Source organism: Stenella coeruleoalba (assembly GCF_951394435.1).
Source record: "Stenella coeruleoalba genome assembly, chromosome: 1".
NCBI lineage: Eukaryota > Metazoa > Chordata > Mammalia > Artiodactyla > Delphinidae > Stenella > Stenella coeruleoalba.
The window spans coordinates 80,682,953-80,699,034 of NC_137169.1; the positions used below are offsets into that span (position 1 = coordinate 80,682,953).

At 34.9% G+C, this 16,082-nt stretch overlaps 1 protein-coding gene across 2 annotated transcripts in view; it reads left to right on the forward strand.

Moving 5' to 3' along the window:
* The window catches only part of BTBD8 (BTB domain containing 8), a 92,888-nt gene extending 77,743 nt beyond the window's left edge, over window positions 1-15,145 (forward strand). Inside the window, exons 12-18 of one of the 2 annotated variants that reach the window (XM_079944074.1) lie at window positions 68-197; window positions 2,872-2,933; window positions 7,988-8,696; window positions 8,965-9,052; window positions 9,511-9,650; window positions 10,963-13,293; window positions 14,594-15,145. In XM_079944074.1, the coding sequence (XP_079800200.1) occupies window positions 68-197; window positions 2,872-2,933; window positions 7,988-8,696; window positions 8,965-9,052; window positions 9,511-9,650; window positions 10,963-13,293; window positions 14,594-15,063 (3,930 nt within the window). In that variant the 3' untranslated portion in view covers window positions 15,064-15,145. Of the gene's footprint in view, window positions 1-67; window positions 198-2,871; window positions 2,934-7,987; window positions 8,697-8,964; window positions 9,053-9,510; window positions 9,651-10,962; window positions 13,404-14,593 lie in introns of those variants that run through there. The other variant, XM_079944075.1, reaches the window with a different exon arrangement.
* Window positions 15,146-16,082: the final 937 nt, after the last annotated feature.

The window sequence follows — 16,082 nt, forward strand, 5'->3', positions numbered from 1 at the left end:
GGGAATAATGACTGGTTGCTATGACAATGTGGCTCTGACCAGCTGCTGATTTGTTGCTTGAACACAGGGTTTTACGTGCAAGATCCAGGCTCTGCGTGATAAGCTGTGGATCTTCCTGGTTCAGTCTTTCTATGCTGTTCGTCACACAGAAAGCTGGAAGCTGATGAGCACAGATGATCAACAGAAAATCCAAGCAGGTATATTAGCCTTGAGATTTTTTATTCTTATAATTGTGACAAGAGATATTTTAAAGGGATTCTAATAAGTGATAGGATTAACGTTTGTTTGCTTCTGTTTGCTTGCTAATTGAAACTGGTGCTGGTATGTTTAGGCAGTTTTAATAAATCATGCTTTTTTTCTGTCCTTAGAAAATGAAACTCATTTCCTTATATATACATATATAATTCTACTTTATCTTAGCAACTTTATATTCTAGCCAAATTTGCTTAAAAGCATTCTTTTAGATAGATTTAGAAGTATAGGAAAATGTAACCCATATAGAATAGATTACCAAACATACTTTCTCTCCCTTTTAAAATATATTTTTCCATAAAGCTTTCCCATCTTTTGCATAAGATACTCTTTCTTGTGGTTTTGCCTAGATTAGATGGCTTTATTCCATGATCGATTGGTTCAGTGATACGATGTGTGCTATTGCGGAGTGTCCCTCAGGAGCCGCACAGTGCTCTTTGACATTTAATAGGTACCATTTGAAATATTAGCATTAAACAAAAGATTTATACTGCTCAGAATGTGTGTTTGTTTCAAAAATGTTAAAATAAAAAATTGAGGGTGTGGAACTAAAAATGGCTTCATCACTATTTTTGGGTTAAAGCAGGTACCTTAGGAAAAATATTGACAGATTCAGTAAGTATACTTTTAAAAACATTTTAAATTAAGAGACTATATTTTATGAAGCAATATTTCTGTCCTATAAAACATGGAGACCATATGTGATATAATATATTCTTGATAGTACATGGATATGTTAAATTCTTTAATGATTTAATCAAAATATGATTTGCTCTGTCTTGCATTAAAAGCATAACACGATGGTGTAGCCAGATGTGATCTCAAGAGCACTTTTCAAAGAAATTCCAACAAAATAATAAAACAAAATCCATGAAACAACAAAAGTCATGAGAAGGTCTTTAGAAATTGGAATTTTTTTCCTTGTGACTATTTCTGTACTGATTTTTAGATGACAGTTCATCTGTACTATATAGTGTAAAAAACTAAGATCAGCATTCCATGAGTAGGTGTCATTCAACTCTCTTCTGATTGGGAGTAAAGTTTGCTCTTCTCCATTTTTAGAGGATATCATAGTTAAGTTTGGTCCCGAACAATGTTCTTTATCTTAATTCTTCAAAGTGCTAATTTAAAATACATGTAGGGGCTTCCCAGGTGGCACAGTGGTTGAGAGTCCGCCTGCCGATGCAGGGGACATGGGTTCGTGCCCCGGTCCGGGAGGATCAATCCCACATGCCGCGGAGCGGCTGGGCCCGTGAGCCACGGCCACTGGGCCTGCGCGTCCAGAGCCTGTGCTCCGCAGCGGGAGAGGCCACAACAGTGAGAGGCCCGCGTACCGCAAAAAATAAATTAATTAATTAAATAAAATACATGTAAATACATACATATATATACACATATCTAAAACAAAATATTATTGGTAATCCAACTAATTGTCAAAAAGAACTTTTCAATCTATTACATTCTATCTGTGTAAAAATAATTTTTAAAATCTTAAATATGTTGAATTATAATGAGTCCTGACTTATGCATAATTATTGCATTGGGAAATCCCAGATAAAGGAGTAATTCTAGGTTGTCTTTGTTATAACATTTCTTACGTTCTAGTTTGAGTTACTGATCTTTGGGAGAAATCTTGTATTAATTTTCACCTGTATATTTTTGTGCAGTCATTTGCTAACCACAAACCAATCCTTGTAATGCTATTTCTAGGATCCTGCTTTGTCTTATAACATAGTTCCTATAGAATAGAAATAGTAGAAGGTGCATGTTAGGGTTACAGATAATTTGATGTATTTTTCATCAGCTGTTTTAATAAAAATAAAATAAATTTTGGAAAATATATGTATATATTTCTTCAAAATATATTTTAAAGCTACATAACCTTCAAAGGGAACAAAATACATTAGCTAAACTATATTTATGGCTCTCATACCATTATTCCTATGTATTTCCCTGACGTCATTTAAATTCTTATTTGAAGAACATAAACCGAGTTCCCCAATAATTCCCATATAAACCTAATCTATAAAATGAATATTTTATGTAATTCTAAAAAGAATGATATAGGTTTAAGGATTGTCTCTTGTTTTATTTTCAACAAAACCTTACCTTTTTTCTCTTTACTCCTTCCTCAGGACATACCTGCAAAATCAGAAAAATTTTAAGAGTATTTTAATATTTTTTAGGATAGAAATTTTCTCCCATTGAATAGTTTATAAAATATTACATCTCCAAATATCTCAATATTACATTTCAAAAACTCTGTAATTTTTTGAAATTTGGAAAACTAGCTAAAAAGGTTATCTCTAAAATTTCAAGCTTGAGAAAATTCTAAGTTTTTATAAATGTATAAATCTTCTCTGTGAGACTGTACATTTCTAATTCATTAATTTTAATAACATAAAATCCATAGGGACAAGAAAATAAGATTCAAAATGAAGTTCTTTAAGAAAAATTCTAGAATAGGGAATTATTTATGTGTACTAGATTGGTTTCAACTTTTTAAAAGTTATTTCCATCAAAATGTAATCTTTTTCTGCTAATATACTATTTTCCCTCTACTTCTATGGTAATAATAGTGCTTCCTGTAAAATTAGATTGCTTTTTTTTTTCCTACAGCTGCATTTGACAAAGGTGATGACCGAAGACTTGGCAAAAAGCCTATATTCAGCAGCTCTCAGGTAAACTTTTACAATTTTACAGGCCCAGATGAAACAAGATAACAAGTAATTTAAATTTTATCATTTTATATTTCAGAATAATTTTTAAAAATCTATTCTTTCATTAACTAAAGCTGTTTCTGGATGGAAATAATTTTGCGTCTCGTTTTTAATCAAGTGAACATTTTGTAAATTTTTAAATGATATGCATTTTTTATATCCAGCTGGTATGGGAAGTGAAATATTGTCTACCATTTTTATTTCCTTGAAAACCTTTTTGGCAACTAGCATGTTGGAACTATTCCAGATCAGAAATTGTCTAGAATTCTAGATCTAGTTCCATGTCTGTTTTTCTAATTAACCTACTTTTTACAAAAGAAGATTTTAGTTGTCCCAGTTTTCTCTATACTAAGATTTTAATCCACATAATAGATTTTTGGTGTGAAAAAGACAGTTAATACCAAGAGTACAGTTGTGTTCACTTTAAAAGTTACTTGGTGTACTTATATGAGTTAACTAAAAATAGTCAAACTCTTAAAAACTAAGTAGAGTGGTGGCTGCCAGGGGCTGGGGAGATAAGGAAAAGGGGAATAATTGTTCAATGGGGATAGAGTTTTCAGTTTTGCAAGATGAGACCGTTCTAGATATCTGTTGCACAACAAGGCGCATATAGTCAACCTGACTGTACTGCCCACTTAAAAATGGTTAAGATGGTAAATTTTATGTTATTTTTTAGTGCCCACACACACACACACACACAACACACACGTTACTTGGTATATTCATTATAACATGAAATACATTTTTCTTCCCCTAAAATGTTATTAATGATAATTAGAGTTCCAATCTAGCTAACTTAAAAATGGTCACTTAATAATACATTTGAAGCATAAAATTATACTAACCTAGGCACACATTACAGTGATATGGAGACATACACTGAGAGTTCCAGTTTGGAATGCAAAGAATATATTGCCCTTGCAAGAGTGGAATTGGGAATCTTCCTTATCAGCCAGTAGATAGGAACTCACACAACTCCAAGCCACAACCAAGAGCTCTGATGGCTTGAGGCAGAGGTCAAGCTCTAAATGTCTTGGGTGAGAAACTGTGAGACGCTGGAGCTTTTTGCTAGTAAACCTCCTAGGACTATTTCCCTAAGTGTGTTCCATAATATACTAGCTCCATCATATGTTCTACCTAAGAACATCTAGCGTCAACTAAGGTTGAGAATTGCTACACACCATAGCTCCTCTTAGACACTAACGATGCACATCAGCACCTAAAAGCTCTGAGAAACACTACAGTAAAGAACACTTTTGAATTTTGTTTTCCCCAAGATTTCCTCAAATTTTATAACCATGGAACACCACTAGACTCCCTCTTGACCCCTTTTAAGCATGTTGTACAGTTCCACAGAACATATGTTAGCAAATGGCACCTTAGAACACTTTTTCTATGTACTATGTTCCCTTTCACCCTATGTGTTTGTGTGTGTGTATGTGTGTGTGTGTGTGTTTTAAGGCCACCATGATTTAGCCTACCTGCCTTTCTTTCCCCTGTTCTATCTACTAACTGCTATCAACCAGGCTTTTCCTCCTTCCTTGCCTTACAGCAAAACAAAATCTCATTTCCCTTCCTCAGTTCCTGACTTTCAGGTTGTCCAAGGGTTTATACTGTTAACCACAATGGGAAGGAAACAGGCTAATATGTTTTCCTTAGAAAGGCAGCATTGTACTGAAATGGGTGCTGGACATAAAATCGTAAGAGTTCAGATCTTGACTTTATTATCTTTGTCATCTGTGAGTCTTAGTTTGCTTATCTGTAGAATGGAGTAATAAAACCTAGCCGGGATTATTGTGAAAATTAAGTGAGATAATTTATGTGCAATTGTCTAGTATGTAGTAAGTCCTCAATAACTGTGGTATGAATAAGTGTGTCTTCCAAAATGAGATGAGATCTTTTAGAGGTGGGAGAAAGTTGATGAGATAAAATAGAAACGTTTAAGAAGAGTGCTGGTACCAAAATACTTAAGACTAAAATTATACGATGTCTGGGATTTGCTTCAAAATAAAATGGTGGTAGTTATATATGAAACAGAATTGGCCAAGAGGTGATAGTTGTTAAAGCTGGGTAGTAGGTATGTGGGGATTCATGATACTGTTCTGTCTTCTTTGATTATGTTTAAATTTTTCTATAATAAAAAGTAAAACAGGGCTTCCCTGGTGGCGCAGTGGTTGGGAGTCCGCCTGCCGATGCAGGAGACACGGGTTCGTGCCCCGGTCCGGGAAGATCCCACATGCCGCGAAGCGGCTGGGCCCGCGAGCCATGGCCGCTGAGCCTGCGCGTCCGGAGCCTGTGCTCCGCGATGGGAGAGGCCACAGCGGTGAGAGGCCCGCGTACCGCAAAAAAAAAAAAAAAAAAAAAAAAAAAAAAAAAAAAAAAGTAAAACAAAATAATACCAACAAAAAGGAATAGTACTAGACCTGAAAGTGTGTCCAAGAGGAATGCTTTATTTTATTTTTTATTTTTGGCTGCGTTGGGTCTTTGTTGCTGCGCACAGGCTTTCTCTAGTTGCGGTGAGCGGGGCTACTGTTTGTTGTGGTGTGCGGGCTTCTCATTGCATTGGCTTCTCTTGTTGCAGAGCATGGGCTCTAGGTGCGCACGCTTCAGTAGTTGCAGCACATGGGCTCAGTAGTTGTGGCTAGTGGGCTCTAGGGCTCACGGGCTTCAGTAGTTGTGGCTTGTGGGCTCTAGAGCACAGGCTCAGTAGCTGTGGTACACAGGCTTAGTTGCTCCACCCCATGTGGGATCTTACCGGACCAGGGATCAAACCCATGTCCCCTACATTAGCAGGCAGATTCTTAACCACTGTGCCACCAGGGAAGTCCCAAGAGGAGGGCTTTAGAGTGTTACTCTTTTTTCTTTATCTTTGTCAACAGCATGTGGTGACCATTCCCAACTGGTCAGTTGTATATAAGAAACATACATAAACTTTGTAGATGTAAGTCATAGATTGCCTAAAAATGCATATACGTTGAATCCTCACCATGGTATACTATGTTAATGTGAAATTTCTAAAGGGGTAGAGCACCCCATATACTACATAGATCTCACCCATAGCATGATGCTTTAAAGTAGATAGATTCAAGGATAGAGTGAATTAAGAAGGATTAGTTTTAAGGGTGGGAAGAGGTCTAACATCAGAGTCTTCCTGGTTTTAGGTATTAAAAATAGAGAAATGGTTTTTTTGTTTGCCTGTTTGTTTTTGCGGTATGTGGGCCTCTCACTGTTGTGGCCTTTCCCGTTGCGGAGCACAGGTTCCGGACGCGCAGGCTCAGCGGCCATGGCTCACGGGCCTAGCCACTCCGCGGCATGTGGGATCTTCCCAGACCGGGGCACGAACCCGTGTCCCCTGCATCGGCAGGTGGACTCTCAACCACTGCGCCACCAGGGAAGCCGAGAAATGTTATTTTTTTTGAGCTAAGATTTGATCTAGCCTATTTGGACCTAGCCTATTTGAACTTTATAAGTATTACAGAGAATCCTAGTACACAGCACTGAATGGGACCAGTCTCCACCCCTAGACATGAGTAATCTGAGGCCCAGAGATATTAGTAATGATTTCTTAAATATCCTATCTTCTATTCTTCAGTTAAAAGCAAAGCTAGAACAAGAATCTAATGATTCCTTTATTATTATACCTTGCTTTTGCTAAACTTAACTAGGTTATTTATTATGTATATACATATGTATGTGTGAATATAGACACACACATATTTATGTTATTTTTATCTTAGACAAATTTTAATTGTAATTAGAAGCTTTCATATTTAGAAATAACTAGACCTTGAACTGTATATCAATATGTGCTCAGATTTGATAGCCATCATCACATGTTCTTGAGTACCCAGTATGTGATGGGCATGGTGCTAAGGGATACAAAGATGAAGACAACACAGACGCTGTCTCATACAGCTTCCAAAAGGGAGTATTTATATAACAAATGGCAATATATTCTTAAAAATTTATTCTGTAATTCCTACCAGTTTTTAAAATTTTGTTATTCCCTTCCATACAACGTTGTTCTAAGCAAAATTATAAAGTAGGTGCATTGTCTTTAGTGCCCTTCTACTTTCCCCTTTTTATCTATTTCACCTGTTTTTAGGACCCCTTTTCCTTTCTCCAGACAACCAGTACTGTATTACTATGTTGTGGTTTGTTTTTTTTTTTTCTCAAAAACCAAACTTTTCAGGGACTTCCCTGGTGGTCCAGTGGTTAACACTCCATGCTTCCAATGTAGGGGGCATGGGGTCGATCCCTGGTCAGGGAATAAGATCTCACGTGCCATGCTGCACAGCCAAAAAAATAAAAAAAGAAAACTTTTCAGGTGTAATGTGTTCTTTCCCAGGGGCTTCCCCCTCCCCACCCCCCCCACCCCCGCCCTTGCTTCCAGAGGATTAAATATTTAGTGATAAAATTTCTGGAATTTGGGATAGGATTGAAGAGAGAATTTTTGGTGAAAATCATTAACATACAGATGATTACCTGCTTAAAGCAGTAAATCCTGAGCTCAAGTCCTAGTTCAATCCCTTATCAGCATGTGGCCTTGGGTTACATACCTGCTTTAATCCCCAGTTTCTTGTTGAAGAAATGGAGATAACAACAGGAGCTGTCTCATAGAATTGTTGTGAGGATTAAGTGAGATGATACATGAAAAGCATCTGAGCACAGAACCTGGGAGTGGGCCCTCGAAAAATGTTGGATATTGCTATCATTCACCCAAGGCATCCTGACACCATTAAGTATTCATCTCTACCATAACTTCATAAAGTTAAATAGTATGCCTCTTAAAGTAGAATTTCCTGTTAATTTTGTATGTTTTATTTCAGATTTGATTAAGGTAATGTGATCAAAGACACATTCAAATGACCCCAGATCATTCAAGTTTTAAGTGGCCCTAAATCATAATCTGAATTTTGCTGCTTTTTCCTCTTTGAAAAACTGGCTATTGAAACATAAAGTATTATGTCCAAGACTTCAGTCAAGTTACAGAGTATTTTTTTTCTTCTTTGTAGCAAAGGAGACAAGTTTCTGACCCTGGTGCTATAAAAAACAAATCTTGGAGAGAAAGTAACAAGAAAGAGTATTGGAGTTGTCCCTCTACGAATCAAAAGATGAAATCTGATGGATTAGGAGCGTCTGGACATTCATCAAGTACTAATAGAAATTCTATAAATAAAACTTTGAAGCATGATGATTTAAAGGAAAAGGATGGTACAAAAACCGCATCCAAGAGTACAAAAGAATTAAAAACTGTGGGAAAAAATGTTTCTGGAAAGCCCAAACCTATAATAAAGCCCAAAACAGAAAACGGTGATAATGCAAAGTCAGCAAACATGTCACCTAGACAAGTTGTGGAAAGATCAGCAGCAGCAGCAGCAAATGGACAGAAAAATTCAGTAAATGGAAAAGGAGTGAGAAATCAGGAAGGTCAAATTACAGGTGCCAGACCCAAGGTACTCACTGGGAACTTAAACGTGCATGCCAAAGCAAAGCCTTTGAAGAAAGTGACAGGCAAAGATTCTCCATGCCTCAGGACTTCAGGGCCCTCCAGCAGATCTACAAATTCAAGTATGGAATTACGGACTTCCACTGACTGTCTGGATGAACCAAAAGAAAATGGGTCAATAAAAGAGAAGCCTTCTGGTCATAAATTTTCCCTTTGTGACTCTCCAGGACAGACTGTGAAAAACAGTGTAGAAAGTATCAAAACTTCCACTGTAGGTGGGTTTTAACACTCTAATTTTTAATAGCTATTGAGGAGCTTTTTAGGAACAGTTAAAGTTCCTAGAAAAAAATGAACCTATGTTTCGACTTTTATTTAGTTTCAAATGCAAAAAGATTTTAGTAACATATATTCATGCAAACTGAGAAAAAACAGTTTTTCTCACCGTAACATTTAATTTTGTATATAGTGTATAACCAGTGAATTTATACATACTTATTACATATTTATTCCTCAGTCTCATGGCTCACTCTTCTTAATTTACAGCAGTAAAATCTCGACCTGTTTCAAAAGTTACCAATGGAACTTCCAATAAAAAAAGCATTCATGAACAAGAAACTAATATAAATAACAGGTAAGCATTCATTGTTTTACCTAGACATTAGCTTTCTCTGGAAGTTAATTATATACTAACTTCTAGCTAAATATTGTTAAAATATCTTTCCTTTGTTAGAAAATTTAGTATATTTACATAATGATATTTAAAAACTTTTCTTATTTATTATGTAAAATGATGATTGATACAAAATTGTAGAAGAATAATTTATACTTGTGGTACCTTATTATGCATTGCTTTACCATAGTTGATCTACAGTTTTATAAACTTAAACACTTAAGAACCTATGGTTTTTTCTATTTTCAGAAAAGAGATATATTTTTTATTTCTTTGAGAAAAAATACTTTTTTTGTTTTTTTTTAATTGAAGTATAGTTGATTTACAGTATTGTGAAAAATATATTTCATGTATGGGTCTTTTAAAAAATTATGTTTTGGAATCTCAGTGTAATACTGAACGCAAATAATTTTTCTTAGTGTGCTAAAGAAGGTCACCAGCAAAGGATACAGTGATCCAGTACCACAGGCAATTTTAAAGAAAAGAGGAAATGGCAATGGATATGGTACAGCTCAGCAGAGGACAAAGAATGCCACAGTTAATCTTGCTAAAACTCAAGGTAAAGTTGAAATACTCCCAGGTATTACTTCCTTGTTTAAATTGAATAAGCAGAACTCTGATTCTGGAACTTTAGCAACAAATAAGCAAAGTATAACGTGGTTTCACTCATTTTACATTCATTTCATATTTTAGAGATGAGATTTTATTCTTCCACTTTTCAGACAAGTATTTTGGTGTTTTGGGGTGTGAGTTTAGTTTTTATTTTCTTTTGTGAAAAAAATAATTAAGGGAGTCACTAGGTTATCTGCATTTCTGGTCCTTCTGTGTATTATACCTGTGCTTCTTCAAAGTTTCATTGATAAATATAAGAATTCCATCTGCAAAACCAACACTAAAGAGCTCTTTAAAAAGTAATGGTACAATCTAGAGAGCTGTAATACGTAGGGAGGAAGAATTTTCCCTCTGGGCTCTGTGCTATGCCTGTTGTTTTTCCATATTCTAATAAAGAGAAGAATACTGATCAGATTGCATAATTTGCTAATATAATAACTGATTTTAAAAATTAATTTGCTTTATGCATTAAGCATTCACAGTGTGTAAAATGCTAAAACCAATTTTGAGGTAGGTAATGAATTAATACTGAAAGTAAATTTAAAAGTAAGCCAGAGAAAAGTTATTCATGTTCTAGTGACAGCTAAAAATTAAACATTTAAAAAGATTTGATAATTCTGTTTGACATATTTAAATGCTCAAAATATCATCTCTAGGATTTCAACCATTATAAACAAATGAATTCCCAAAATTAATCCTCTTTCTTTCCAGTTACCAGCTTTAGTTTCAACTGCAGATCTAAGTTGTTAACCCTAATGACCTACAATAATAATGATCTGGCTATGAGAAATAAATTAGCTTTGTTACTGTTTGAGGAAAAAAATTGCAACAATTTCAACATTTCTATTTTGTGTTTTAGCTTGATTCTGCTTTTCAGCTATGTGAAACAGTCTGTTTTTCCCCCTAGAACTTCAAAGGGAAGAAAGACCCTTACTGCTCTTTTGGCATAAGAAAATCAGATTTTTCTACCCCCATATATTTATGCAAATCCAATTCTGGCATAGGATCAATGCTCTTTACTTGAGGAGGAGAGATCCTATTTTAATAATTTTACTTAAGATACTGGAATACTTCCTCTATATTTGTAATAAACTTTTTTTATTTTATCACATCACTAACGCCTAATTTGTAATTGTCCGTTTGATCATTATGTTACCATTTCATTGTTATCTATTTTATTTCTTCTAAAGGGATTTAAAAACAAATATTGAATTTCACTCACAAACTGGAAGGTATATTTTTGAATTTTCTTTACTTAGGATCCCAAGGAGAGTCACCACATTCAGTAAAATCTTCAGGGTCTTCAAGGCAGTCTGATGAAAATGTGACAAAATTGGACCACAGTGTAACTACAGATAAACAAACACCTAAGAGAAAAATTGTCAAGCAAGGACAAACAACATTGCCTAAGATTAGTGCAAAAATAGTAGCAATGCCTAAAAACCTAAATCAATCTAAGAAAGGTGAAACTTTGAATAATAAGGATTCAAAACAGAAAACACTTCCTGGACAGGTTATATTGAAGACTCAGCCTTCTTCTCTGAGACCTTTAAAAAGTGAACCATCTGTTGTCCAAAAAAGTGTGCTTCGTGATGTATGTGATAATAATAACAAAGGCAATGTTTCTGAACAGAAGCCTCATGAACCTCTAATTAATCTCACAGCCGAAATCAGTGATACAGAAGCATGTCAGTCACCATGCATACTTGACCCACAAAAGCCATTAAACAATCAAGAAAAAGAGAAGTTGGTGTTAGAATGCCAAAATATTTCAAATCTAGATAAATTAATAAAACATGAACTGGAATCAAAACAGATTTGTTCAGATAAAAGTGAAACAAATTTTTCTGGTCACAAAAAAACAGATCAATGCAACACAGTTAAAATACATTGTCATTCTGATGAGAGTGATAATGTAGATCCAGAATTTTATAGCACCACTGCTCTAAAATCCATGATTTCAAATCCAAATGAAAACTCTTTGAACTCTAATCCAGTTTGTGACCTAGATTCAACAAATGTAGAGCAAGTCCATTCAGTGTCAGATAGGGAGAAGCAAGCAGGGAGAAAAGATACAAACAAAAAACTAAACATTAAATGTGTGAAAGATGTTTTACCTTGTGTTCCTGAACAGACAAATGGTACCTTAAATTCTGGTCAAGATGACAGAAAATCTAGAATTCATGTGGAAGAACAGACAGTTCCCCATCAGTTTTCTGATGACTCTGCCATGAATGGAGACAAACATGCTACAGTAGACTCAAATACTTCCTCCAAGTGTTTTTTGGAACAAATACCAGGGAAAAATTCTCCTAAAGACATGGAAACAACGGAAACTCCAGAGAGCCATGAAACTCCAGAAGCTCCGTTCATGAGTCACTGGAATTTGAGTACCAGTGTTCCGCATCAGAGAGAGAGTCCTGAATCTGACAGTGGCAGTGCTACAACATCCTCTGATGACATAAAGCCTAGATCTGAAGACTATGATGCTGGAGGGTCTCAGGATGATGATGGGTCAAATGACAGGGGTATTTCTAAATGTGGCACTATGCTGTGCCATGATTTTCTTGGAAGAAGTAGCAGTGACACCAGTACTCCTGAAGAATTAAAAATATATGATAGTAACTTAAGAATTGAAGTGAAAATGAAAAAGCAAAGTAGTAATGATCTTTTCCAAGTTAATTCGACAAGTGATGATGAGATTCCTAGGAAAAGGCCAGAAATTTGGTCTCGATCTACAAGAGTCCACCCTAGGGAAAAAGAAAATATTCCACGAGGCAGTATCCAGTTTGCTCAGGAAGTAGATCAGGTTTCTTCCTCAGCAGATGAAACAGAAGATGAAAGGTCTGAAGCTGAAAATGTTGCAGAAAATTTCTCTACATCTAACCCAGCTCTTCAGCAGTTTCAGGGAATAATTAATTTAGCTTTTGAAGATGCAACTGAAAATGAAAGTCACGAGTTTCGTGCAACTAAAAATTTTAAAAGGTCAGTTTTACTTTCGGTAGATGAATGTGAAGAACTAGGATCTGATGAAGGGGAAGTCCATGCTCCCTTTCAGCCTTCTGTAGATTCGCCTTCACCTTCTGATGTTTTTGATGGTGTTTCTCATGAACATCACGGAAGGGTCTGCTACTCCAGATACTCACAAGGAAGTAAAGGTAGTATTTTAGAATGTAGACAAGAGAAAGCCAATAGTGTATATAAAAACAAAAGCTCTCCCTTGGGTCTTAGTAGCATTGACTCTTCAAGAAAAGATAAACAGAGTGCTTCAGCCACAGAAAAAAAGAGCACAACAGATGTCCTGTCCAGAGGAGGCAGACAGCTTCCTCCAGAAGATAAAAAAGTAAACAGTGGAAGCAATGTGGTTAATGACTTTCAGCCACGCAGCAAACTTTCCGATAGTGATATAAAATCTCAAGAAAGACCATGTCATCTGGAACTTCATCAAAGAGACCCCAATTCTGACATACCAAAGAACAGCTCTACAAAATCTCTGGACTCTTACTGGAGTCAAGTTCTGCCTCCAGAAGGTCAAGTGAAAGAGAGCCATTCTGCAGCTACCAAGAAAGCTAATATTGCTTTATCTGCAGGTAATGTACAGATATAGAAATGCTAAATCCATAAGAAAATGAGTTTATAGAATTTTAAAGTTGTAGGTAGCCCTGAATGTTATATTTTAGTTAGATAGAATAATTACTTAAGCAACAGATTCAAATTTTAAATGAAAACTGAAATTTCTTAATAGAATGAAAATAGCTCGTTACTCTTTATTGTTCACTTAAAATCTTAGTGAAAAATTCATATCTAGTAAAAATTTGGGTGGTTTATTAGAGCTAACCTACTAAGAGATTTTACATGAAAGAATAAAGGGAAAAACTTAGTTTGCTATTATTTAGTTATTTATGTCTAATTTAACATAGGAATTATTGACTATTAGAAATTTTATTATACATTGGATATGATTTATGAACTATGCTAATATATATCTAAGAGGGCTGTGCAATAAGTATAGTAATATGTAACTAAAAGCACTGAACTATTTTAACTAGATTAATTATTAAAATTTATATACGTTTTACAGAGATTAAGACTTTCAGGATCACTATAATTCTATTCTAAAATTTTCAAGTAAAAAGATAAATTTCCTAAAAGAGATTATATTTAGAAGCAATGATAATATATGAAAAAATCCCAGGCTTATTTCATATGTATAGATGGTTTCCTGTCTAATTGTTTTGTGTGTTTGTCTTCCTTATTATAGTAATTTGAACCATGACCCACATTTAAAATATGCAATAGTGGCTGACTGAGTAGCTAATGTATACCAGAACTAAGAAAAATACTTATCAGTAGTCCCTGTTCAGCAAAATCACAAGAATAGGGAACTCTTTAAAGTTGTACTTTTTTTTTGTCCTTGCTTGCATCCTCCTTTGCATGTGCAATATATAAGTCTTTAGATAAAGTAAGTCTTTAGATAAAATGTATTTATTCTCCCTTTGAAACTGACTTACCTTAAAAGTCACCATCAAGTAACCGCCTCTTATTTTCTCTTTAAGTTTCTATTATAGTGAATTAGATACATGTGCGCGTTCTGTTTATGTTTAAATAATTTCTGTTTTCTGTATCACAAGTTTTCAAATTAAACTGGAGAATTATTGTTAGTTGCCTATGTTGATTTTGCTGCTAAACATTACCTTTGAGTTTTTTTTTTCAAACGTAGAAAAAGAAATGCCTCAGAAATCTTGTCAATTTTGTATAAATGTTATTTTTCCCATTCTCTGTTTTTTTTTGGACAATAACTGTTATATTGTGTTAATATTGTTCTACAGAACTCTGAGGGGTACCAACATGTGCAGTTTTTACATTGTTTAGTATTATGAATTATTTCAGGAGACATAGATGATTGTGACACAGTGGCACAAAACTACATGTATGACCATCGGCCTTCAAAAACCCTCTCTCCAATATATGAAATGGATGTAACAGAAGCATTTGAGCAGAAAATGGAATCAGAAACACATGTTACAGACATGGATTTTGAAGATGAGCAACACTTTGCAAAACAAGATTGGACGCTATTAAAGCAACTGCTCTCTGAAGAGGATTCAAACTTAAATATTACAAATTCTATTCCTGAAGACTTAAATTTAGCACAGTATCTAATCAATCAGACACTACTTTTAGCACGAGACAGCTCAAAACCTCAGGGTAAAGCACATGTTGACACTTTAAACAGATGGAGTGAACTAACATCTCCATTCGATGATTCCTCAGCAAGCATCACCATGGCTAGTTTTTCCTCTGAGGATTGTTCACCCCAAGGGGAATGGACAATTCTGGAACTAGAAACTCAGCATTAAGAGTATTAACACTTTGGAAAATGTTAAACTATGCCACCCCTTTATTTTTTTGATGCTTATATTATATCCAAGTGATAATTGCATTAGCCTATTAGACTATCCTTAATATTGAGGGAGTCTTTCCAATTTACTGAAGTAAACATAGTTTGTTTATTAATATATCACATGTAGAAAAAAGTGTTTTTCTAAAAATCTTGAGCATGTTTTCTATAATTATTAGAGAAATTAGAAGACTTGTAAGGAAACCCTTGCTTTAGTTTTCCTTTCCTAACTGATCATTCATTTACTTGTTTATCATTCAATAATTTAAAATGTGAATGCACAAGTAGAACAGTCCCTTTACTTTTTGCTCTGCATATGGTAACCATAATTTAACAATAAAAAAACTTATTGTGCTTGTGTCAATTTATGTAGAGTTAATTTGTAACATTCAAACGCAGGTTGGTATGGTTGAGGCTGATAGCTTAATATTAGAAAAAACCTTCGCTTTCCCAACAATTCACGTCCAGGAAATTGTCAAGTAAATGCATCTCAAATTTCACTGACATTTTTGCTAAAACAGGAGAAGTGGAATTTCCTGTAACTCTTTTTGGGATATATCCGCGGAAAGGCATCTGCCCTTGTTGAAAAAAAGTGGGAAAACTGTCCATCTGTTTTATCTATATAGACTTCCTTTATAGTTAATCACTCTCCATTTTTCATTCCATGGTAGAGATATTTTTGAACTGCATCTGCAGTAATCCTGCACTAAATATTACCTTGAAAATGGGTACATGAGGCAATTGAGTTATAGAGTTAAATTGTGTGCATGTGTGTGCACATACATGTATGTTTGCTTTTCTATTTGTCTATATGCTCTAGTTCCTTATTTCCTTGATCAGATTGTCTTTCAGTCTGTAATTTTGGTAGAAAGGCAAAGATAAACATCTTTTTTACAAAATTCTACTGGGGAGTGAACACTTGGTTACCTACTTGATATTGGTGGATGTTACCCTTAGGGTGATGGGATTTAGTAGAAT